This window comes from Portunus trituberculatus, chromosome 43 (genome assembly GCF_017591435.1).
Source record: "Portunus trituberculatus isolate SZX2019 chromosome 43, ASM1759143v1, whole genome shotgun sequence".
Classification (NCBI taxonomy): Eukaryota; Metazoa; Arthropoda; class Malacostraca; order Decapoda; family Portunidae; genus Portunus; species Portunus trituberculatus.
The window spans coordinates 3506150-3531670 of record NC_059297.1 but is presented as its reverse complement, the minus strand read 5'-3'; the positions used below and the strand labels follow the sequence as shown (position 1 = coordinate 3531670).

Below are 25521 nucleotides of genomic sequence, written 5' to 3'. Positions count from 1 at the left end.
AGAGAGAGAAAGAAAGAAAGATCCAGTGTGTGTGTGTGTGTGTGTGTGTGTGTGTGTGTGTGTGTTTCGCTTTTTAACTTCTACGTATATAATTACTCCATCTAAATAAATACAAGAGCAAAGAACTCCAATATATCAACATAATCTTTTTGTTTATTATAAAAATTCCAATAATAAAAAAAAAATCAAATAAATAGATAAATAAGAAAAGTACACAAAACACTACAGTACACACACACACACACACACACACACACACACACACACACACACACACATCAAAGCTGAAAAAAATAAAATATCGACCATAGTCACCCCCTCAACTTATTTTTCTTTCTCTTACAGGTCGACTCCCAATGCTGAAGGAAGATTCTCCCATCATGCAGGTGAGTAAAGCGAAAGTGAGGAGGCGTAGGAAGAGAAAACATAGAAGAAGAGAATCAGCTGTCCCGTTGGCTCTTACTAGGCTTTTGTCAATTACATATTAGGGGAGGAAGAGTGAAAGGATATGATAAAATGAAGCATACGAATAAAATGTAGGTAGTGTATGGGAGAAGATGGCAATGGAGTATGGTATAGTACTCTCCACATCAGCCAAGGATAATATATGTAAGACTGTAAAAAGATAAACACGTAATAATATAACTATTTCATAAGTAGACTAGTAGAGCAGATGAATGGAATAGACTCGATAGATTATTAGTGATGCAATGGGTTGGATGAATTTCTAGATGGGAATGACTGTTGGTCCTTACGTAAATCAACACTGGGCCGTCTTCATTAACTGTCCAACAATGACGCCACAAAAATTAAGCACTCTATACTAAAATGTGGAGCTGCCTGCCATCTTTTCAATCCATTGTTTGTCAAAATGGCCACACAAACGGGATATTTTGTATTTTTGCTTGTCTCACCCTCACCGCGAGCTCCTTCTCTGAGCCCTCTATTGGTAAAGTTTGACACAAAAAATAGTGGATAGTTTACTCATAGTTGTTTTCTCTGCAGATTCCCTCGTGACACTCGCGGCTCCTTACTAGAGTTATTAAAAACGATGATGTAGTGAAAAGAATTGTCAATTTTAATGAATGACTCGCGAATCTTCTGCTTCACTATTAGTCAAGAGCGAGCCGCCGAGGGGTGGTGGTGGGGTTGGATTGAAATAGAGATAGATGGCTGGCAGAGATAAGATGGGAAGATTGGCTAAAACTTTTCCCCAGTACAGAAATCGTAGAATCTAGCAATTAATCCTTTTTCCAGCTATGATAATTTTTTCATAAACTTGAATTCATGTAAAAAATTGCTGGAATGGGAGCGCAGGAAACAAAAAAACATGGAACGAATAAAGTTGATCTTGTCTTTTTACACTACACACTATTTCAATAATGTATGCCACAAAAAAGTGTTCCAAAAAGTTACATACAACTAATGAAAACGTTTGTCTGGCAGTGAAAGGGTTAATGATGAACTTCCCTCTTAATCAGGCTTTCCGGCCCAACATGCTTCAGCCTAACATGGAGAAAACTGAGACGCCGAGCACCGTGGGGGGACACATGACCACACCACTGATGCCTGAAACAAAACCAGTGATTACCACCACCACTACCACCACCACCACATCCACCACCACTACTACTACAGTCCCGCCCTCTGAGCCCAAGAAGGTTCCCATGACAACTTTGGAACCGATGGCTGATATGGAGGACGAGACAACACTGCAACCTGAGCCCATGGCAGAGGTTGAGGCAGACTCTGTTCCTCAAGACCAAGGAACCACAGAGCCCATCATTGAGGATGAGATGATGATGGAAGACACCTTAGCAGTTGCCGATGATAAAGAGGAGCCAGTTAGTGCTACAGAGATAATGCCAGTGAGTTTGCATGGCTTCCTAATTCTATCTTTAGTCTTTAGTTAATACTAAGAAAGACAAGTAATATTAACAGTTCCACAGTAAACATTAACTACCATATGATACAAGTCCATTCACATGCTTCATATTTCTGTTCATCCAATTGATATACGAACCACAGAACAATAATAGTTCCATGATAAACTGAATTAACTCTGCCACATGCACACAATATTAGAAATGAATCACTGTATCTTCATTATTCTCTTATCAGTGCCTAATCAATACCATGCCAGGAGCAATACCAATGAAAATGTATCATTGAAAGTTTTCTCTCATTTGGATCGCATGACCTTAACTGCTTAACTAAAATTGAAAAAAGATCCTCCAGTTTTCACTTTCCTTTTACAGATGATGGAAGGTGAGGAGGAGACTGCCACCGAGACCTTCCAAGATGAGAATGAGATGGTGCACAACACGGAAATTCAAGACGATATGACTGTGACAGAGCCTGAGCCTGAGAATGAGGTAATGCAACTGTAGTGGAAAGATAGTCAAGCTTTACCAAAAATCTCTGGAGCATTGGTCTAACTGGGAAAGTGTCAGGCTCACATTTTCATAAATGTCCTGACAGGGGTTCCAGTGAAAGCCTCTCATGGAAAATTCAAATCAGCTTTCTTAGCATTTCCTAAATGCTCTAAAGCTGGGTATGGCACAATTTTAATTCCTGAATCAGTTGAGTTTCAGAAATGTCTTTGTATTCATGTCTTTTTCCACATAGTGTCTTCAGATCTTATTTGTTTCTCACTAGTATTATTTCAATTACGGTAATACAGTAATACTCCGCTTAACGAACAGGATAGGGGGTGTCAAAGCTGTTCGTAGAGCGAAAATTCGTTAATCGGATGTAATTTTCCCATAAGAAATAATGGAAATAGGGGGGATGCGTTCTGGGCTGGTCCCCAACATACCACATGTGTTAAAAGAAAAAAATTATATATACTTTTGGCAGCATATTGGGCCACCGGTTTACCACTACTTTTATGATGTCATATGAGTCATTGGAAGTTAGAGGAGCTACGTACAAATTCTCTCACATTCTCGCATTTATGTTCACAAAACAACATTTCTATTAGCTTTTTACAAACCTTGCCCCAAGAAAGGATTGTTTTGTAATGCATAAAGTGAAATCTTACATGGAATACCAAAAAATAAAGCAGAGATGAGATGAGCCACAGAGGGAGACTCGGCGACTCGGCCGCTTCTTCTTCTTGTGACCCTTTTAGCCTGCGTGTTGTCTTTCCCCATGATATTTGTTTCCACTCCTCTATTGCCTGCTATAATGGATATCATATCTTAGTATTCATATACGCTCATGCCATGAGGATAACCTCGACTCCGTGGCACTGAGTGATAGTGAATTATTAATGAAATACCGCGGTATTTCATTAGTAATTCACTATCACTCAGTGCCACGGAGTCAAGGTTATCCTCATGGCATGAGCGTATATGAATACTAAGATATGATATCCATTATAACAGACAATAGAGGAGTGAAAACATAAACATCATGATGAAAGTAACACGCAAGCAAAAGGGTCACAAGAAGAAGAAGCGGCCGAGTGGCTGCGAGTCTCCGCTTCGTCTGTGGCTCATCTCTCTGCTTTATTTTTTGGTATTCCATGTAAGATTTCACTTTATGCATTACAAAACAATCCTTTCTTGGGGCAAGGTTTGTAAAAAGCTAATAGAAATGTTGTTTTGTGAACATAAATGCATATATAAGACAATAACACCACCTCCAGAGGTGGTGTTCCCAGCAACCTCAGAGCAACCTGAAAGCAACCTTGCCACCGTCCCTCCAAGCGTTTATAGATGCCATTTCGCTGCAAGAGGTTGCTCTGACGTTGTTAAAGAATCTTGGATCCAGCTCCAGGAGCGCTAGAGACAGAGGCAGAGAGCCAGCCAATCACAGCGAAACTATCGCGTTCGGTCCCTCACCCGGCAAATTCAAACCCAGAAAATTCGCTAAAACGGATGTGGTTGTACGTTATGCGGATTTTTGGTCTAACTTTATTTAGTACGTTAAACCGGAAATTCGTTAAACGAATGTTCGGTAAGCGGAGTATTACGTACTCCTTTCTGCAAGTGCAGTTTGGAACGCTATATTGTTTGGAATTATTGGCCAATTTTCTACATCTTTTAGATATGTAATGACACATTGATTAGTTCTATTTTAACTCATTCTTCATGTCCTTGATGCATAGAAAAAAAAAACAGTAGAAGTTCTTAGGAAAAAAATTAAGAGGACTTTATCTTTCTTTAGGTGACAACAGAATTCCCAAACCTGAGGGACCTTCCAGTGTTCTGAGTCACCACTGATGACTAGAAACTAACGCCCTGAAGCCACGTGCCTCAAGCAACACCAGCTACAACACTAACCTCTGAACCATGCCAAGCAACACACACCACACAACAGCAGTCAGCACACCAGATCACCACTACACAAGCTGTCCTGTGCTGAAAGTTGTGTGTTGATTTATGAAATGACAGTTAAATTAAATGGAGGTGATTTGCTGGTGATCCAAAACTGTGCCTGTGTTATGTGTGTGAGAGAAAGAATGGTTCATATATGTACATGTGTGTGTGTGTGTGTGTGTGTGTGTGTGTGTGTGTGTGTGTGTGTGAGAAAGACTGACTCTTGTAGGTATGTTTGTGAGGTAGGGATTGAGTCATGTACAGACAGCTCCCTATTTGATGAAGGATTCATGTGTAAGGAAAAATGTTTCAATAATGTGTCCGTTTGTGTAATGTTTATATACATAGTTATATGCCACACACATACATGGTGCTCCTCCTCTGTTCTCTACAACAGAGTGATGAATGTATTATTGTGTCTAATACTCTTGAACCATAATGTTTTATACATTATCCTCTAAACTCTTCCATTCCTCCTCCTCTTCCTTCACTACATCTTGCCAGGTTTGGCAATACTGGATCTGTTTTTTTTTAATCAGCAAGAAGCACAAGACTGAAGCTGAACATATTTCTCATTAATTAAGACTGAATGTGATTTTAAATGTGGATATATGCATGTGTATGCCATACACAATGCACCAGGTCAAAAAGTATGACATACAGTAATACATCTTAAACAGGTAATAAAAGCTCTTGAATTAATGCATCATAATGAAAGTGTATTGGATAGCTAAGACCACACCAACCACTCTAATCTCTTAAAAGTCATCCTGAAATAAGTATAATTGCAAATATACCATTCATTCCACTGACAGATACATACCATGGTAGGCTCCCACAGGGCAGCTGCTGACCACCTTGCTAGAATATAGTTCAGATGTATTCTGGGATGAATGCAACATCAACATTCCCAGATGACAGTGATTTAAACCATGGCTATACAATAATAGAAATAACTGGTGTTCAGTGGCTGGTTGAGCTGAAACACAGTGTCCCTGAACCAAAGCCAGCTGTCACCTAATACTATAGTTACCCATATCCAGGCTCACCATGAACAAATTGCTAATGTCATTGGTCATACTTGTATATACCATATTATATTTTCTTACTCCAGCACCACTGTGGACTGTACAACAATGTAGGCTGGGGAGGGAAGGGGGGACTAAAGGGGTAATAATGTAACATTTTCTTTCCTTCTTACAATAGAGGAAATGGAAAAAATAGAAATATTGTATATGTAAATAAAATAAGTATCTATATTGCATTGTTAACAATAATCCTCATACGTATAGAGCTACTCAAAAGACTGAAATGAACATGAGCTAAAATATATTTGCTGCTGGAAATCCTTTTGCAAGTGTTATATTATAGGACATACTTTACTTTCTTTATTTTTTTCCTTTTTGTGTGTGTAGGAGGGGAACCAGCCAAAAGCTACACAATTATAATATGAAGATTTCTTGAGGTGTGGTCACCAAACAGTCAGAAACAACTACCATAAACTGTGGGATAAGAACCCTGAGTAACACCAATGTTATTTGACTTAGGAGAACTGTGACTGTCAACCACAGCAGCAACAGTATGCTCAGAAAGGAAACATGAGGTCACAAAGAGAAGTATAGAAGCCATAGAAAGGTAGTCTGGAAATCATAGCCAGACTCTGTCAGAAGCTTTTGACATGTCCAAGACAAAAGTCTCACCACCATTCCTAAAAGAGGATGACTAAGACTGTAAGAAAAACCAGATTATAAGATAAGTTACCATGACATCACTCATTCTGGTAATCAGAAAAAAAAAAAAAAAATGTGAAGTGATATACATTTAAGAATTATGATATTAAAGCAATAGGATAGTCTATGGGATTACAGGATGTGGCTTCATTACTACTAAGTTGTTGCAAGTTGATGTCATTAAGATTTTTAAGAGTATTTTTGCATTATTATCACAATACATTGACAAAGGATTCTGCATTAATAGAAAAAAGCATCCCTGAGAACTTGACTAATCTTTCAAATTAATCCTAACGAGATTTCAATGTCTGGGAATATGAGCCATGAACTGAGCCATGGAGAAAGAAATGCAGTGTGGAACTTCTTGGGTTTATTCTTCTATGATTATGTTTCATAAGGCTCAAAATACAAGGCTCCAACTCATAATGTCTGACTGCAGCTCATGCTGACCTTCTCTCATCTGCCCTTTATACATTATACATATATATATATATATATATATATATATATATATATATATATATATATATATATATATATATATATATATATATATATATATATATATATAAATAGGCTCCCTTAAACATAATTTCATAATGGTAAGCTTGTATAAATGACACAAAAGAAAATATACTAACTGTCAAAAGAAAAACAGCAGAGACTGTGCTGCTCACACAAAATGTATAGTTTCTGAGTAAGGGAATATTCTGGAAACATACCAGAATGTCAGACAAACGACATCTCTAATAGTATACTTTCTGCTGAGAAATTTCTAAACTTTCAAGAAAAGCTTCCCAACCATTCTGCATTTAAATGAGATCTTATATATATATATATATATATATATATATATATATATATATATATATATATATATATATATATATATATATATATATATATATATATATATATATATATATATATATATATATATATATATATATATATATATATATATATATATATATATATATATATATATATATTTGTCCTCACTGCTGACAAAAATGTGACAGACAGTCAGGCATATGAAACAACACTTAGCAATATAGATATCACAAACTCACGACAAATGGTAAGAACATCAGAAATTTAAGGAAGATGTAGGAGGCCATCAGGCCTACACATGGCAGTCCCTGTGTAAGAGATCTTGGGGAACACTTTTAAAAAATTCTTAAAAAGAAAATTCAATAGATACAATACCAATAATATAATGCATCTTATCACATTATGAATACTCGTACTAGTTACCATGTTTCTATTATGTGGCTGAAATAGGAACATAAATATATTGGCTAAAATTAGATAAATATATACAATACTCACTGTCACTAAACACAATAAATACTAAACTACAAGGCACAGGTACTAATCGATCTTACTGAACTGACAAGTAATAAATTAAAAACAGATATCAAATGACTCCTCGGAAAATTGCATAATTAGCAACATGTTTCTGTAGTAACTTAAGAATCAAATGTTTCATATGGCTAACCTTACAGCTATCACTCATAAGGTTAGTTAATCAGCAAGACTCCATAATACCAGTGAAATACAAGTTATGTTTAATGAGAACAGAGAAGATACAAACCATTAGTAAAGTAATCAATAGTGAAACAACATAACACACTACTCTTGAGTCTTGCTGCAAAACTGTAATACAATCATCTACTATGAAACCTGCACAGCATAAAATATAATAATAAAAAAACTAAGCCATGTCATTAAAACATTTCATTTGCAAAAAAAATTATGTAAGACTCATCTATGGATCTGAGTCTTCAAGCCTTGCACAGCATAGGGTATGCCTGACTCCTGGACACTATGGCAGAGGATCCAGTCTCTCCTGATGGAGAGAAAATAGTCTACATACCAAGCCAACATCCCCACAAAAGGGACCTCCTCAGGCAAGACAGATGCACACATTTTCTCTTACAATTTCACCCATAACAATTGCCAAAGAACAAAATAAAAATAACATCTTACTTCCAACATCAGAAAGTAAGTAGTCAACAAAATAAACAAAAAAATAAAAACAAAATGAAATCTGCAGAGCGTAATTTCATCTTTCAATCCTATACAAAAATTTGTCAGTCAAGCTGGTCTGTAATGTATCACAAGCATTACTCAAAAATAAAAGTTATCCTCAAAATAAATATTTTTGTAAAAGTTCTTGCCAAGTGCCAGAGGTGAAGTAGTGACAAGACACGAAGGTCTGAGTGATTTTTCATGAGCTTCATCACTCAGATTTTATCCCTGAAAATGTAAATCTTGCCTCAAAGATGATTTTTAAAGTATGTTTCCTAGAGATGAACAAGTTGAATGTTAGTGCATGGACAATCAAGGAGAATGAGGATACTAATGGTCTCATATTAATGGTCTCCTGTGCTGAATGAATTAAACAAAATGAGGCTGTTAGAATCATTGGATTCTAAATACAACAAATAGGCAAATAGGTAAGAAACATTCTTAATAGCATAGAAAAACAATGCCTGGATCTTGGACACTGAGATGCTGGTAGGAGCAAGATTTAAAGCTAAAAATAAAAGAATCTCGTACAAATGATAATTCACAACCATCACAATCTGCAATCAGCATCCCAAAGTTCCACATACTGTATGCCATCACTACCCACCAAATTATATTCATGAAATATCCCGTAAGTCAACACAAGTTCTGATGAGTTGTTTGTGATTATTGTTGGACTAAACTTTTTCTTTACACCTTCATAATATACTCATCTATTACATTACACAGGAGCAAGGTCAATTTGAGTCTGGTTTGAAAGCTCCAGGCCTTTTATTTCTAAGGATTTCAGAACACTTTCCATTCCTTGTGAAAAGTGACAGGCACAAACTGATTCTTTGGCATCAATATAAGCTTTGGCATAGAAATTCAATAACAATGAAACTTTTATGCTGACTTGAAAAAAAAAAATATTTAGTTTAGTTTTGGTTCAATTCAAAGTAATGCCCTCCACTGGTGGATTAAAAGATCAACAGAGTAAGTATAATGTGCTAAAATAGTGAACAACCTTTAGAGTTTCTATTGCTGTATGTCATTACTTACTACATGTTAGTTGTGATGCATTTCTATTTCCAGAAGTAGTATTGTCAATAAAGTAAAAGTTAGCTCTAAAATCTTTTTAATAATACCTTTAGAATACCATTCAGTCATTAATTATAATATTGGCTTCTTTACAATGAAGTGAAGAACAAGAACAAGACTACAGTTTATATATATATATATATATATATATATATATATATATATATATATATATATATATATATATATATATATATATATATATATATATATATATATATATATATATATATAATTTTGTTAGCCTCTTGAGGCTTAAGTAGAAAGTGTGTTAAGTATTCTTTCAATTATCGTACTGTTATTGAGAGCAGTGGGTGTTCCTTTTCACAGCCATGTTTCCCGCAACAGAATAATTTCAGTTTACATAGGTGATGCTGTTCTCCTCCACACATTTCTTGTACATCTTGAGGCGAGTCAGGAGTTCTGCATGGGCAGGAGATTCTTCCTGCTAAAAGCAAAAAAAATATTGTTTTCTTTAGGTCATTTAGGTCTTTAGGTCAGTGTAAATAGTGTTCATAACCCCAAAGCCTGTAGTAATGCACACCAGAGACACATAATGGTACACTCAAGTTTCACGGTAAGGTAATAACATACCTGTGGTTTGTCATTGGCAGGAATGTGATCAGCAACAAGATGAATTCCTCGAGAAACCAGATTGCCTCCAATTCTCACTGGCAAGAGAGTAAAGGAAAATAAAATTATATTAAAAGACTGTTACCATAGAATTATAGTGTCTTAAAAGGTGATGAAGTGTGTGGAGTGAAAAATGTGTTGAACATGCTGAGATAAAGATAAAAAAGGTATGAGCATATCAAGTGAGAGGAAACACAGTAGAGTTGGAGGTAGTTGGAAGATTCGAAGATCAGTGGGAAGGCTAAAGAAGAGCTGGGAACAGCATGTCTGGAGGAAGAAATGAGAAGGATGAGCATGAGAGAAGAGATAATTTGTGATACAGGTGGGAGAGACTCGTAAGCTGTCTCCTGTACACAGAAGAGAGAGAGAGAGAGAGAGAGAGAGAGAGAGAGAGAGAGAGAGAGAGAGAGAGAGAGAGAGAGAGAGAGAGAGAGAGAGAGAGAGAGAGAGAGAGAGAGAGAGAGAGAGAGAGAGAGAGAGAGAGAGAGAGAGAGAGAGAGAGAGAGAGAGAGAGAGAGAGCATGAAATGAAATGATGATGATGGAGTAGCAACTGTACTGTATACAGTACACTGTACAAGTATTTAAAGGCAGCTCTATGATCCTTTCTTTTTGCTAAGGTCAATAATGAAGGAATATAAAGTACAGCCATGACCAAAGGTTGATGAATGTATCACACTCACTTTCATTGTGTTTAGTGTTTCCCTCAATCAAAAGTCCTCTGATCTGCTGACAATCTTGCAAGACCCAAGAAATGAAGGTTACCAGTAGATCAGATGCTTTACATTGAGGGATAACTTTAATAACAGAGAAAAAGAGGGAGAGTGTGGTATGCAACTTGACTTTTGAATTTTACTATGCCATATCTTACCTAGTGATCCTGTCCCCTTCCTCAGCCACTTGGTGCTCTTATGTGCATTTGGGACAGTGTCTTTCACAACAGTGTTCAGTTTATGGGTCAAATCATCATACACTGAAATGATAAACAATGATTTGCATAGAATGAAACATAACTATTTGCAATAAAAATTTTCTTCCAGAATTTGATACAGTATTTCAAATTCTTTCCACCTTTCTCATAAGATGACACAATATCATCCAAACTGTAAATGTTATATTTTCTTTAAATGTCACAAAATATTGATAATTTTACTATCAAAGGAAAAAAACTTCAAACAGATTCAATCCTAACCCGGATTATAAAACACAGAAAACTTAAATAACTTGACTTCCATCATGGAAAAAATAAAAATAATATACAAAAATACAACAAATAATACTACCTTCAATACACTAAGATAACATATGGAAACAATGTGAACACCGAATTTTCACTATAATCAATGTTCAGTGCAGCAACAAGTGACCAAGACATGACATTTTCATATAGTCTCAATCGTACACACAACATATACAGAAATAGGGAGTGTTTCTAATCTGCATACCTGTAGCAACACCTGTTGTCACCTTCTCTACCACACCGCCTTCTTCATTTCGTAGATCAGTCAACTCAGTCAGTAGATCCAGAAGATCCTCACTCATTTTCTTCGTCAACTGTGTTGACATCTGTAGAATCACTACACGGCCTGTAAGTAAATAGAGGGTTTTTACAACATGAGGAGGAAGACATGAGTAGAACAAATATCAGGGAAGAGATCACCTATGACCACAAAAGATGGGAAGAACTCATAAGCTATCCAACACTATTAAGAAAAATAAGGACATTCGTCACAAATGCCAACACTGGCTTTTTTCATGAGTTATGAAACTCAAGACTGTTTCTATCTTATCACTATACAATCACTTGGTACAAAACACCACTGTATATGTTGGATACACAAGATCAGAATTATCCTATACAAATTACTATTTTTCCTTTATTTGATGATCTAGATGAACTTACACACTTTCATGATATGACCACCCAACACTGAGATGGAATACAGGTTAAAATTGTGGAGTCTTTTGATGGATTAATTCCTTCTTTCTAATCTTTATCCTTTTTACACCACCTCACACTAACAGAAGGCAATAACTAAAGATACAAAGAACTTACTAGGATTGGTTGAAGTATCCATGAAGGTGTAACAATCAGGAGAAGTGTGCAGAATGGGAGTGGTTCCAGCCACAAGCCTGAGCCGCCAGCAGCCATGCACCTCCACCATACCCTCGGAATTCCCTGGAGAACCTGTTGAAACAGAAAGTATTTGGTTTTGATTATTCAATACATCACTTTTTTAAACCATATGTTGATAGTGCCCAACACACACACTCCATCTAATCCAAATTTCATATAAACAGCAATTACATTTCATCTGAACTGCCATGTCCTATCATGGAATGCAAAAAGAATGAGAATCTAGAAGTCACAAAACAGAAGAAAAGTATACTAAAAGATAATTCAGTACTTCTAGTGCCAGTAATGCAAAAAGAATGAGAATCTAGAAGTCACAAAACAGAAGAAAAGTATACTAAAAGATAATTCAGTACTTCTAGTGCCAGTAATTGTAATCTTATCAAATCAAGATTGTTAGGAAATTAATCACGTAGTTGGTGTCATACTGTCATTAACAATTAAAAGATTGGAAAAAGAAAAGGGACTACATACATATTCTCTTGTAGATGGTCATGATGAGAGGTCTTTTGGGAGAAACCACATGCCCTTCTTGCTGTAAGAAGAAGATCTGCAAACCATCTCCTCCCCGCCACTGAACCACATGGCCGGCTGGTGTCTCCCCTTCCTTCAGGTGAGCAAAGGAACTTGTCTGAAATAAAATAGTCACTTACTTAAAGATGTCAGTCAAATTCCCTTTTTACATTTATTAATCAGAAGAGAAGATGGCAATATGATAGAAATGTGTGCAGAATATGACAAAAGTCAGACAATCTGACTAAAGACACATTTTTAACAGCTTCTATGAAGTTAGGCATTCTGCAGTGTCTCTGCCTGTTTTTTTCACCCCTCCAACTGCTAACTCTGTACAAAGGCCTTATCCGTCCTTGTATGGAGTAATCTTTGCATGTTTGCCGGGTTTCCACTCATACAGCTTTATCAGATAGGGTGGAATCAAAAGCTTTTTGTCTCATCAACTCTCCTCCTCTGACTGACTGTCTTCAGCCTCTTTCTCACCACTGAAAGGTACATCTCTTTCTATCTTTTATTACTATTTTCATGATAACTGTTCTACTGATCTTGCTAACTGCATGCCTCCGCTCCTCTTGTGGCCTCGCTGCACAAGGCTTTCTTCTTCCTCTCATCACTATTCTGTCCAACCCTCTAATACAAGAGTTAACCAGTACTCTCAATCATTCATACCTTTCTCTGGTAAATTCTGGAACTCCCTACCTGCTTCTGTATTTCCATCTTCCTATGACTTAACTTCTTTTAAGAGAGAGGTGTCAAGATATTTGCCCCACTCTTTTGACTAATTCTTTCTAATCTTTTATGGAGACTGCAATTCCTGTGGGCCTTTTTTTCTAATATGGTTTTTTGCCCTTAGCAGTTCTCTCTTACATAGAAAATGCATACAAAATGTATGAGGACATAAGGATATAAAGAACACTAGACACTATAATATAGAAAAACTTTCCCCTTCCTTTCCAGATGCTCCACAAGACATAGAAAAGTTCCCAGTAAAATGAGTCTGAGAGTGAAAGAATCTCCTCTGTTCACTGCTGGTTCTTACAGTACCACACACTCATTATCAACCCTAAAGAAAATAGGAAGCATAAGATAGCTATAAATATATGTATGATGTTGTACAGTGGCAGATCCAAGATAAAAATTTGGGGTTTCTTAATTGCCCTCCTCCTCCCACTCCTGCTACCACTACTAGTACACTCTCATGAGTGCATTATGTATATCATAAAACAAATGTAAGTAAAATACATTTCTTACACATATTTACACCATTAAAAATTGAGTATCCATTAAGAAATATCCTGGATTACTAAAAAAATGCTACAAAACCCCGATACCATATCATAAAAAGTCTATGGTTTAGTTATATAAACTTTCAATTACTGATCATGATAATATAAAGAACTGACTCTTAAAAGTGAAGCAGATATGAGCTATACACAAAAAGTACAAGTCATATGAAATAGCCTTGCCACTGAGGTGATGAGAGGAGAGAAGGGCCATGTATCCAAAGAAAAGTGTCAGTGTTGGAGGAAGTTGAAAGGAGACCAGTGGAAAGACTGAGGAGATGGGATGTGGAGGAAGACTTGGCGAGAAGTGATCATTACAAAACAATATCATCTACAGGTACAAAAAAGTAGGAGACTCATATGCCATCAAAATATATGAAGAGAAATAGGGAAGTTTAGCAGAGTAAGAATAAAGATGATAACTGAGGTGTTACAAGTAGAGATGTACCGATACCAGAATTTTGGCCGATTCCGATACCGATACCGATACCACCTAATTTGGCCGATACCGATACTACTACCAAAACCGATACCACCGATACCGATACTACTACTTATAGTGAATACTGCACTGGACACCAGGATGAGTTGGTGGACGGCGAGCGTTATCAGATGAGAGGCTTTGTTTTGGGGATGTTGTAAGTCCTTCTGAGAACGTTTGTGAAATAGGAGCAATTCTAGAAGCTTTTTGAAGCAATTTGCAAAGGTAAATTACTCAGTAATTGTAATTAATATCTTCTCAGTCTTCTGATTCTTGTCAGTTATTTTAAATTCTTACTTCTTACTCCTTTAGCGACCATTTGGTCTTCTGCATTTTCATTATTGATTTTATTGACGATATTTTGACGATAAAAAATATTTTTAAAATTACTAAAATTGTAAAAGACAAAAATATAAGCAAAAGAAACTCATTTTGTTGTGTATGTTTCTCTTTAATTAAGTCTGACATCCTTTGATATTAATTCATTAGATATTAGTAGACTAATTCAAAAAAACGAGTTTTCACCTAATTTTTTCAATTAAATAGAAAAAGTTTAGTTTATTCTAAATTTCTAGTGTATTGCTATGATCTTAAATAATTAATATGCAACAAATTATACACAATGCACATGATTACAAAACAGAATCGTTACTTTCTTAGTTATGGAATTTTTACATCCTTAGGTTAACACAAGTAACTCAAAAATTAAACTTGCATTAAAATTAATATACATATATAATTCGAGCTTCCACCTATTCCAGTATGATATCTTGGAAAAGGCTAGCACTAGCACTGTTAATTATAAATCAAATAAGAATATGCTGTTATTTACAATAATGCAAAATGCCTAACTATATATATATATATATATATATATATATATATATATATATATATATATATATATATATATATATATATATATATATATATATATATATATAAATCATTTTGTTGGATTCTCAATACATATCTGAAGTTTGACATTCTTAGATTACAGTTCAAAAACATAAGCTTTTCATCTGTGTGAACTTTGTGTGGGTGGAGGAGCAGTATCTGACTGAGAGACAGTGAGAATGCGTGGTGACTCATGACCAACCGTGTGACAGGATGCCGGAGTTCACCCTACACGCATTTCATACACGTCCAATTTAGAGGCTGTGGCTTATTACCACAGAAAACAGTATTCTATGACATACGGTAATCACCACGGAAACTTAATATGCCGTATTATATTAATTTGGTATCATCAATATCTTATATCGAATATATCACTAAGTAGTAAATTCCTTTTAGGTATCGGAAGTATCAGCATAAAATAAGCCGGTACCGATACCCAAAAAATGGGCCGATACTGCCGATTCCGATACCGATACCGATGCATCGGTACATCCCTAGTTACAAGTACAAAGAATATCCAGTATCGTACAAGTGAATACATTGTAGGGAATATATTGTCCATGCATACCTCATGATACATAGTGAACATCATGCATCATCTAGTTTTGTAAAAGAGAATCTGTTGTCTGTTCCTGAGACCTTTGCTTAATAGGGCAGCCATAGAAAGAAAAGTTTCCATTTGCTCTTGTTTAGTCTGCTGTTGTTTTCACTTAATCTAATAGTCAATCAGTCAATTAACAAACCCATCAACTCTGGTCCTCTCTCTCTCTCTCTCTCTCTCTCTCTCTCTCTCTCTCTCTCTCTCTCTCTCTCTCTCATTTCAATTACCATGATATCACCAACCAATTACCTGATTAATCATATCAACTTTAAACACTTCAGTTATCTCTCTCTCTCTCTCTCTCTCTCTCTCTCTCTCTCTGACATACACAAACATATCCAAACACACTCTAACCTTTCACACTTCCAACTTCTATTTCATTCTTATGTATCCTTATTTTCTGATATTCAGTTATTAAGCATAAGTCAAGAATTAAGCTTGATACAATTGGATCTTAACAAGAGATAGGAAAGAACTGGTTTACCAATAGATGACTGGAATACACTTGCGAATTAAATTATTAGTATTGAGTCAATAGGGAGCTTGAAAAGAATATTACACAGAAATTTACAGATTTGAATCACATAAATAGATTGGCACACTTTGTACAGGGCATGCCACATGAAGAGCTACTATTTTCTTGCAGCTTTCTTTATGCTTCTATTGTCATTCCTTCAAGGTTTCAACAGCCACCCTTCAAGGAGGTGAGAGACAGGAGTATAACATATATCACAGGAGGGCCAAGCTTAGGGTTCCCACATACACTACTACACATATTATCATTGTTCATTCTATGTCCTTGTTTTCCCTTACTAGACTGGGTGAACTGTGAGTCTCTCCCACTTTAACATGGTCATGGAAAATCTCTTCTCATATATCATTCATCCTTCTTATGCCTTCCTTTACTCACTACCTTCAGGTCTTCCTCAGTCTTCCCACATACAACTACTTCCACCTCTGTCACTACTACATATATCAAGGAAAATCTTCACAAAATCCTATACATTTCAAAGTTTTCTTAGTTGCAAATATAATCTTGATCTTTAACCTCATTTACACATACACACTTCACAATTATAAAACAATGACATAATGATTTATTTGGTAGGGCACAGGCAGTGAGCAAATGCATCTTACTTGAGTTGGTGAGCATCCATCTGGTGTTGTGAGACCACCCTGGCCCGGTGGAGGAGGAGCAGGACGAGCAGGGACTGGAGGACTGGTTGTGCCGCCACTGCTGCCATATGGTGCAGGTGCTGAAACACACCAAGTACATAATGTTCAGCAGAAGTGTTATGTGAAGTGTGAAAATAAGAAGCACTGTTGAAATTACTATTATACTATTAAAGAGATGGAGAGTGAACAGCACAGAATTAACAAATCATATAAGAAATACACAAACATCAGGCAAATATAAGTAAATGATGAAATAAATACAGTGGTACCTCAACATACAATTTTAATTCATTCCGTGATGCTCGTTGTATATCAAAAAAATTGTATATCAAATCAATTTTTCCCATAGAAATTAATGGAAATAGAATTAATTCGTTCTTATGATATGAATTTACCCCGGCCCCCAAAATAACATGCTTTAAATACCAACCAAATATAGATTTGATATAAAATAAATACAATGTTTATTGTATGCATGATATAAATGTACTATATTGCCCAAAATAACAACTTAACCCACAAAACTCAGGACACATTGATAGATGTTCATCACGCAAGACTCGGGGCATGTCGATAGACGTTTAGGCTTTTTATGGCTATATTTTGGCTATTTTCCTCCCGTTTTCTTTGCTTGTGAGCTGGCAACACTCATCAGGAGTAAACATATGCTCTACATCACTGTGTCACCAACGATGAATGGTAGGAGCAACAGTGATTTCACTGTCTCTGATTCTGCCACCTCTCCCGCGCGCCTTACTTCTATACCTCTGGTCTCTCGCCATGTTACGGGGAGACAACTTTTGAATGAGAGTGGTATCAGAACAGGAGAGAGAGAGAGAGAGAGAGAGAGAGAGAGAGAGAGAGAGAGAGAGAGAGAGAGAGAGAGAGAGAGAGAGAGAGAGAATACAAGGGGCCCGTTTTCTCTCACTCTAACCAACGTTGCTGAACCCGATCGGACGCAAGGCCACGTAAACCGATGATACTACCTCATTCAACCTGTGATATTTTGGTAACCATGACATCTAGAGACTTCTGGTTTTTTGCATTGCAAAAAGGAAGAGTTGCTTGTGGGCAGAACATCATTTGTACTCACTCATTTATTGAATTTCTAAGTGTAATCAGTATGTGAATACAGGCTATTTTGTGTGTTACTCGCCAAACTTTTACTTCTGGGACCCATGATCACAGGGTCTTGAGTTCACAAAACTTAAGAAAAAATACACACTACTCAGGAGCATAGATGCATACATGCACAGAGGATGAACAATGATACACAACGCGGACATGGGTAGCCGAGTGACTGCTGCGCCACCTACCGAAGGCTATTCGTATCTTAAAAATATTGTTGTATTTCAAGGCGTAAATTATATGAAATTTTTCGTCGTATATAAAAAAAATCGCATGTTGGGGCAATCGTATTTCGAGGTATTACTGTATTTACTCTAAGGAAAATTATCCATCTTATGTGTTGGCTTATCATGGGCATATATAATCCATCTAATGTTCTTACTTCCACCATAACATCATTTTAGACATGTGTAATTGTTTTTCTCAAAGGCATTAACACACACAGAACACTGGAAAATTCAGTTAAAAAATAAGTATGGCAGGGACAACATTTCATAACCATAAAGTCTCAACTTACTTTTCTTTATATATCCTCCATCTAAATACTATTTTTTCTTTTTAAGACGGTGCTTCTATTCACAGAACCCTGGTTAAGACAGTTACCAATGAAAAGAAGCAGAGTACAAAGGTTTACAGTATTCAAGGTAAGCTCATGGTCAAGTGTGGTGAAGGCACTGGCAAACAGCACCGTACCTTGTGGTGGCTGCTGCAGCTGTGTGAGGTCTGGGTACAGGCCATAACTTCCTGGTGGCATGGGCGGTGAAACGTATGGGCCAGGTGCAGCAGGTGGAGGTACATAAGGACCAGGAGCAGTAGGTGAATATGCCTGGTAGTAGCCTGGGGTAGTGTTGCCTGAATATGGTGGAGGAGGAGATTGGAATCCATATGAAAAAGTTCCTGCAGTGTCATATGGAGGTGGTGGTGGAGGGCCAGGGTAGGGTGGCTGAGGCTCAAAGTGGTGTGCAGGGGGAGCTGTTGGGGAACCATACGGAACCTGAAAAAAGAACATTTATTGGAAATCTCTTTCTGTGATTGTTTCTCTAAGGAAAGCAGCACACTGAGCAGGCTTTTTCTACCAATTGTTGACCCTCCTGACAAGATTCATCTGCATAAAAAACACCAAAAAAATTTTCCTGCTGATTTACCTGAAGCCAGTCACATTCCACAGAGTATGCTGTAAAAAAAAAATAAATAAATAAATAAATAAATAAATAAACAAATAAATAAATAAATAAATAAATAAATACATAAATAAATAAATAAATAAATAAATAAATAAATAAATAAATATATATATATATATATATATATATATATATATATATATATATATATATATATATATATATATATATATATATATGTATATATATATAGTTAGGCACTTTGCATTATTATAAATAAAAGCATATTCTTATTTGATTTATAATTAACAGTGCTAGTGCTAGCCTTTTCCAAGATATCATACTGGAATAGGTGGAAGCTCGAATTATATATGTATATTCATTTTAATGCATGCTTAATTTTTGAGTTACTTGTGTTAACCTAAGGATGTAAAAATTCCATAACTAAGAAAGTAACGATTCTGTTTTGTAATCATGTGCATTGTGTATAATTTGTTGCATATTGATTATTTAAGATCATAGCAATACACTAGAAATTTATAATAAACTAAACTTTTTTTTTGTAATCATGATTTATAATTAACAGTGGTATATATATATATATATATATATATATATATATATATATATATATATATATATATATATATATATATATATATATATATAAATTAAAAAAAGAATTACAGAAATTGTCCCATTTGTACAAGGCTTGCCCTGCCTTGAGAGGTTAGTTTCCCTTAGGCTCACCACCTTTCAGGAGAGAATAATCTGAGATAACTGATATAAATAATAATGGATACGAGCCGGTTTTTCTAAACATTACAATAAATCATAACATAATGAATAATAGATGTAGATATAGATTGTTTGTCTACCAAACATACTTCACATCTAATGAACACTAGGTTGATGTATGCAACTAAAGTTCAGTGATCAACAAAAAGTCATTGAAGTTTGAGTGATATGTGGGCCTAAATGTTAGCATTGGGCATGGCGCACAGAGATGGTGGTGTGGTTTGATACAAGACTCTACCTAAGACTCATAAGAGAAACATGTTCTAATGTAAGGATAACAATTATCAGGAATCATCTGCTAAAATAATGCATCTAAATATGACAACATTGATATCTTCAAGAAAAGATCTCGCTTGCGTCTGATTAAGCAACTATATATGATAAACTATCTGAATAAGCTTTATCTTCCTTGTTTCTATGCCACTACTAAGATAAGTATACAATTATCAAGATAAGCAATTTTTTATTTAATTTCACTATCTACCCAGACAATTACTTCTCCCTCACTGGCTATCAATTTTCATTAAGTTTCTTTACTCGTTTCTGGCAACAACTAATTTCACATAAGTTCTCTTACAAAATTAGTGTCCATGAAGGTAGGCATTTTGAACCAAGTCCGTGAATTCTTCAGCTCAACCCAGATGCTGAGAATGATCACTCTTGGTTGGGTTACAGCTCACTGCAATCAAATTAAGATATGGAGATGAATTAAAGGATATTTGCAAACACTGATAATTTCTAACGACATTTATCCTTAATTTGATAAAATACTGCTAGTATAAATTAGTTAACAATATGGGAAATGGAATGACACATGAGGTATTCAGTATGTGAGTCTGGATGATATGACTTACATGATGATGAACTCCATGAAAAAGGGAATACAGTGTCATGGTGTGCGAAGAAATGAAAGGATTAGAGAACACTGAAAGAAATGCAGGGACTGGAATGAGAGGGTTTTTGTCCTGCCATGCAGTCACCCGCTTAGAGAAATTAAAGAACTAATTATAATCTCGGGAATTCCAGCTCTCTTACTAATGAACAGACATTTAAACCTCAGCAAAATGAGTGACCGTTGATTTTTTTCCAAAGTACCAGAGCTGGTACTAAGGTTTGCTTAGGAGAATTTTTAGGGAAATACGAAATTTGATCTATATTGGTTTTGCCAACCAACTAAACTACAATAAACAATTTAAGCAAACCTGACCTAACCTAACCCTAGACATAATCTAACCTAATCTAAACCTAATATAACTTTGATGAAATGTGCCCTGAAAAGCATCAATACAGGTCAATAATAGCTGACCGCGTGATAAAAATTTCACAAGTATAAAGTGTACCATGAGCATACTGACACACGAAGTAGTGTCACGAGTTACTGACAAGGATTAATAGTAAACATCAACCCTGTGTTTTTACTAGTACTGTTAAAGTGTGTGACAAAAGGGTCAGTGTTCAATCAGAATGCGTGGACGATGTTTACCTCTTCAGTACCATGGCACGTCTTCATATTTGTTCTGCTTACTATTTGGCGATTTTATACAGCTTCAGAAACTTATGAGGGGATTAAAGTGGTGAAAACCCTTAACCTCCTAACTTCCATAGACTCTTCCTAATGTAGGCAAAATCGCCTAATCATACCTAAAACTCATGTTAAAAATATGCTCCAGTACTGAAGGGGTTATGGTGTTACAGATGTGGCAAAGCGAGGAGCGAGGGCCGAGGGATAGGCGAGCAGCGTAGCGTGCTTGTTTACACACGATCAGCTGCTTACACACGATCAGCTGCTTTTACTGCTGCTGACGAGCTGGCTGGCTGGCTTACAGCGGGAAGACCATGATGAAATAGGAAAATAATATGAAAAGAAATTACGTTACACAAAGAGCAAGCTAACAAAACTTTCGAGAACGTGAAAAGGAAAAATAGAAAATCAATCGAATAAATAATATAACGACGAAAACTTGTCATTAAATTACTAACATGCGTTTCTCATTTCTTGATTTTACTTTAATCTTGTGCCTTGTTGTTTGGTTCTAAGTGTCACATGATAAAGAGGATTAAGGGGGAGGGAGGAGAGATTAGCTACATGATTAAACGATAAGCACATTCTGTCACTAAAGCCGCCGTCAATAACTTGTCATGTTCCCTTCTTATTGCACTCCACGGAATCTGAGGGTAGTCAAACCGAGTACGTAGATAAGACACAAAGTTATGCAGTTAGAGCGACCCAGTGTTATATTTAGCTCAAAGACAACTCACGTACCTTACTTCCTGGTTCCATGGTGATCGTGTGTGTCAGTGCTTATCTTCTATTCTGTTCTGTTAACCACGTCTATAAAAAAAAAAAAAATCTTCAAGACGTATCAAGCTCTTATGCAGAATTGACACAGCAAGGATAGCATAACACACTCCAATAAGTACACGTGTGGAAGTGAGTCAGACAAGTGAGACTGAGAGAGCACAGGGTTGCCACACGCGCTAACACAAGCGTCCGTATTTTTAAGCATTTTGTTCTGTCTGCGTTGCTTTTTAAAGGTCCCACCGTCCCACGGATTAACAGTCAAGTTTTCATGGGTTGTTTTCCATTCATGATGCAGAATGAATGTTAAACTACCACTAGAGACTTAAATGCAAGCTTCAAAACCCTTGAAAGTTTTACCATAGCGTGTTAAAAGTACGCGAATAGGAGCTGATATGTTTGAGCATATACATGCAGACCAAGGTTCATGCGCAAAAAACTAGTCAGCTCACACAAAAACCAGTATATTTATCGTCAGTATAAGTGCCTACACTACAGCAAGGACTTAAGGTTATATAGAATTCTCTGAAAAAACCTAACAGTCGAGATTTGTAAGATAAATAAGGTAATATAAATGCAGTATGCTTGCTGAGCATAACTTTTCAACTATATTCTCCGTTCATATCTCGCAACGCTTTTTCGTCAAGACGCATTTACTTTACAAAGCAGCTGAACCCATATAATTATACAAGCTAGAATGTTGCTCGCTCCGCACTATTAATTTTCTTGTCAGTCAGCTTGAAATGGCAAAGGTTCTTTTAATTTTGTTGCGGCCACAATGACGTGATTTCCTGTCTACGGTCATATCCTGTCTATTCGGCACGGGAATTAGTTATCATGTGTGTGTGTGTGTGTGAGAGAGAGAGAGAGAGAGAGATTTGATAGTACACACACACACACACACACACACACACACACACACACACACACACACACCATTATTGACTTAAAACTCAAAAGAAATACAAGAGCATCAGAAAAAAAAAGCAACAAGTAAAAATAATAATAATGAAAATAGTAGTAGTAGTAGTAATAATAATAATAATAATAATAATAATAATAATAATAATAATAATAATAATAATAATGATAATAATAATAGTAATAATAATAATAATAATGATAATAATAATAATAATAATAATAATAATAATAATAATAATAAACAAATATATGAAACACGAGCTGTCTTCCACACACACAAAAAAAAAAGCAAAAAAATCTGAAACTACACCAGACATAGAAGACATCCATACACGTCCTTTTAAAAGAAGACAAGTACAGAGTCTAACAGGGAGAGAGTACCTAGTATTTCCACATTTCACAACTTGTCTCTGCCCTCAACAGACTGAAATGTAAATTACTGAAGGTCCTTAAGAGTATTTTCATTATAATTCTAGTGATAAAATTTTCGAGAGAGAGAGAGAGAGAGAGAGAGAGAGAGAGAGAGAGAGAGAGAGAGAGAGAGAGAGAGAGAGAGAGAGAGAGAGAGAGAGAGAGAGAGAGAGAGAGAGAGTCGCCAACACTATACAGATAGATGGTTAGCTTTAGAGTGCACTGTCTATAGTATATTCATCATTGCTACCCAACTACTTCAAGAAATCAAAGGAGCTATCCTGTGGAGAGAGAGAGAGAGAGAGAGAGAGAGAGAGAGAGAGAGAGAGAGAGAGAGAGAGAGAGAGAGAGAGAGAGAGAGAGAGAGAGAGAGAGAGAGAGAGAGAGAGAGAGAGAGAGAGAGAGAGAGAGAGAGAGAGAGAGAGAGAGAGAGAGAGAGAGAGAGAGAGAGAGAGAGAGAGAGAGAGAGAGAGAGAGAGAGAGAGATGAAGGGGAGCCTACTGAAAGACCTTGATATGTACTTTTGATAACACAAATCCTGTAACTTCTTCATACGTGATAAGTTACACTTCTGGTACTTCCATGCTTATCATTCCTATGAGAGAGAGAGAGAGAGAGAGAGAGAGAGAGAGAGAGAGAGAGAGAGAGAGAGAGAGAGAGAGAGAGAGAGAGAGAGAGAGAGAGAGAGAGAGAGAGAGAGAGAGAGAGAGAGAGAGAGAGAGAGAGAGAGAGAGAGAAAGAGAGAGAGAGAGAGTGTGTGTGTGTGAGTGCAATTCCAGTCTGTCCCTTCATCGAGTATGTCCCTCTCACCCTCTCACCTGGTTGTCCTGCCCTGTTTTAGGCCATCTTGACAATATTCAGCATTTAGCACACTTGATATGTCTGAAGGCACCACCTGACCACCCGTCTCCTGTCATGCGGCCCCTACAGCTGTGTCGTGATGTGGCAGGACTGTGAGTCATCTATAAGACTCACAAGCAGCATGTCCCGCACCTGATTGCACTCCACCAACCCTGGACTCAGCCATGCCATCCATGCTGCTGCCATCACGGATGACCAAATCATCATCCCTTTCCCCGGGATGGAGATCTGCCTTCCAAGCTACACAAAAATGTGTAACCACCTGCTACAGCAGACTCAGCTTCATCACACCACCTCACTACATTTACATATAAATGCATGGATTAAACAACTATAGAATGTAAATAGATTTGTAAAATGCATATACCTGACTACAATTTATGATGTCAAAGATAGTTTTTAGTAGCCCTCCTGAAGCTTCTGACAATACAGAATAAATACAATATGAATTGAGTAAAAAATAAAGAGAGAGAGAGAGAGAGAGAAGAGAGAGAGAGAGAGAGAGAGAGAGAGAGAGAGAGAGAGAGAGAGAGAGAGAGAGAGAGAGAGAGAGAGAGAGAGAGAGAGAGAGAGAGAGAGAGAGAGAGAGAGAGAGAGAGAGAGAGAACGAAGAGTTTACTGAAAGAGCTTGGAAAGTATGTTGAAAAATCTGAATACTGACAAAGAATGACCAAAGCAGTCATGCATAGAATGGGAGAGCACCAGCAGAAGCATCAGAGAAGACTCATGCACAGGTTCAATCCCTTACTCTGAACAAAATAATATTTGCTCTCACCTTCAATTTTGATAATTAATGAAATTATGAATCCTAGCCAAATGAGTTAACTCTGTCCTTATTGCTTCACTCATAATCCAATAACCAATGACAAGTAAGAAAAGTAGAAAAACTAACTAACATCACATTACACTTCTGAATGTTTAGGTGCACTGCAGGGAGCTGCTGGCATCTCGAATGTCCACTAGATTTACTTACACACAGTTTCATCAAAGTCATTACACTTTGAAGAATTAAAATCTTTATTTCAAAAGTACTTTCCTTTTAATCTCCACAACATAAGTTTATAACTCTAATCACGATTCTTCTTGA

At 36.4% G+C, this 25521-nt stretch overlaps 2 protein-coding genes across 8 annotated transcripts in view; one reads left to right on the top strand and one right to left on the bottom strand.

The window, feature by feature from the left end:
• LOC123517944 (eukaryotic translation initiation factor 4 gamma-like) overlaps positions 1 to 5584 on the top strand; it is a 48027-nt gene extending 42443 nt beyond the window's left edge. The window contains exons 3-6 of the mRNA XM_045278425.1: positions 346 to 386; positions 1482 to 1868; positions 2259 to 2375; positions 4174 to 5584. Coding sequence (XP_045134360.1) covers positions 346 to 386; positions 1482 to 1868; positions 2259 to 2375; positions 4174 to 4218 — 590 coding nt within the window. The 3' untranslated portion in view covers positions 4219 to 5584. The remainder of the gene's footprint in view (positions 1 to 345; positions 387 to 1481; positions 1869 to 2258; positions 2376 to 4173) is intronic.
• Positions 5585 to 9392: 3808 nt separating this feature from the next.
• LOC123517943 (WW domain-binding protein 11-like) lies at positions 9393 to 24824 on the bottom strand. Of its 7 annotated transcripts, none has more exons than XM_045278422.1 (10): positions 24392 to 24824; positions 20517 to 20618; positions 18711 to 19011; positions 16851 to 16969; positions 12410 to 12566; positions 11858 to 11989; positions 11247 to 11387; positions 10673 to 10774; positions 9764 to 9840; positions 9393 to 9617 (listed from the first exon to the last, which is right to left on the bottom strand). In XM_045278422.1, the coding sequence occupies exons 2-10, from the start codon at positions 20541 to 20543 to the stop codon at positions 9525 to 9527; spliced, it is 1149 nt and encodes a 382-aa protein (XP_045134357.1). In that variant the 5' UTR covers positions 20544 to 20618; positions 24392 to 24824; the 3' UTR covers positions 9393 to 9524. The 7 variants fall into 7 exon arrangements, with proteins under 7 accessions (XP_045134357.1, XP_045134353.1, XP_045134356.1 ...); XM_045278418.1 differs by lacking the exon at positions 24392 to 24824 and adding an exon at positions 22203 to 22438; XM_045278421.1 differs by lacking the exon at positions 24392 to 24824 and adding an exon at positions 22208 to 22438.
• Between the last annotated feature and the right edge of the window lie 697 nt (positions 24825 to 25521).

Coding starts and splice junctions, on each gene's coding strand:
- LOC123517943 (XM_045278422.1), bottom strand. CDS start 20,543: ATGCCTACCTTCATGGACACTAATTTT. Junction 19,012..20,516: donor CCTTCATGGACACTAATTTT/GTAAGAGAACTT, acceptor TTCTTTTTTCAG/GTTCCGTATGGTTCCCCAAC. Junction 12,567..16,850: donor ATGGATGCTCACCAACTCAA/GTAAGATGCATT, acceptor ATTTTATTTCAG/ACAAGTTCCTTTGCTCACCT.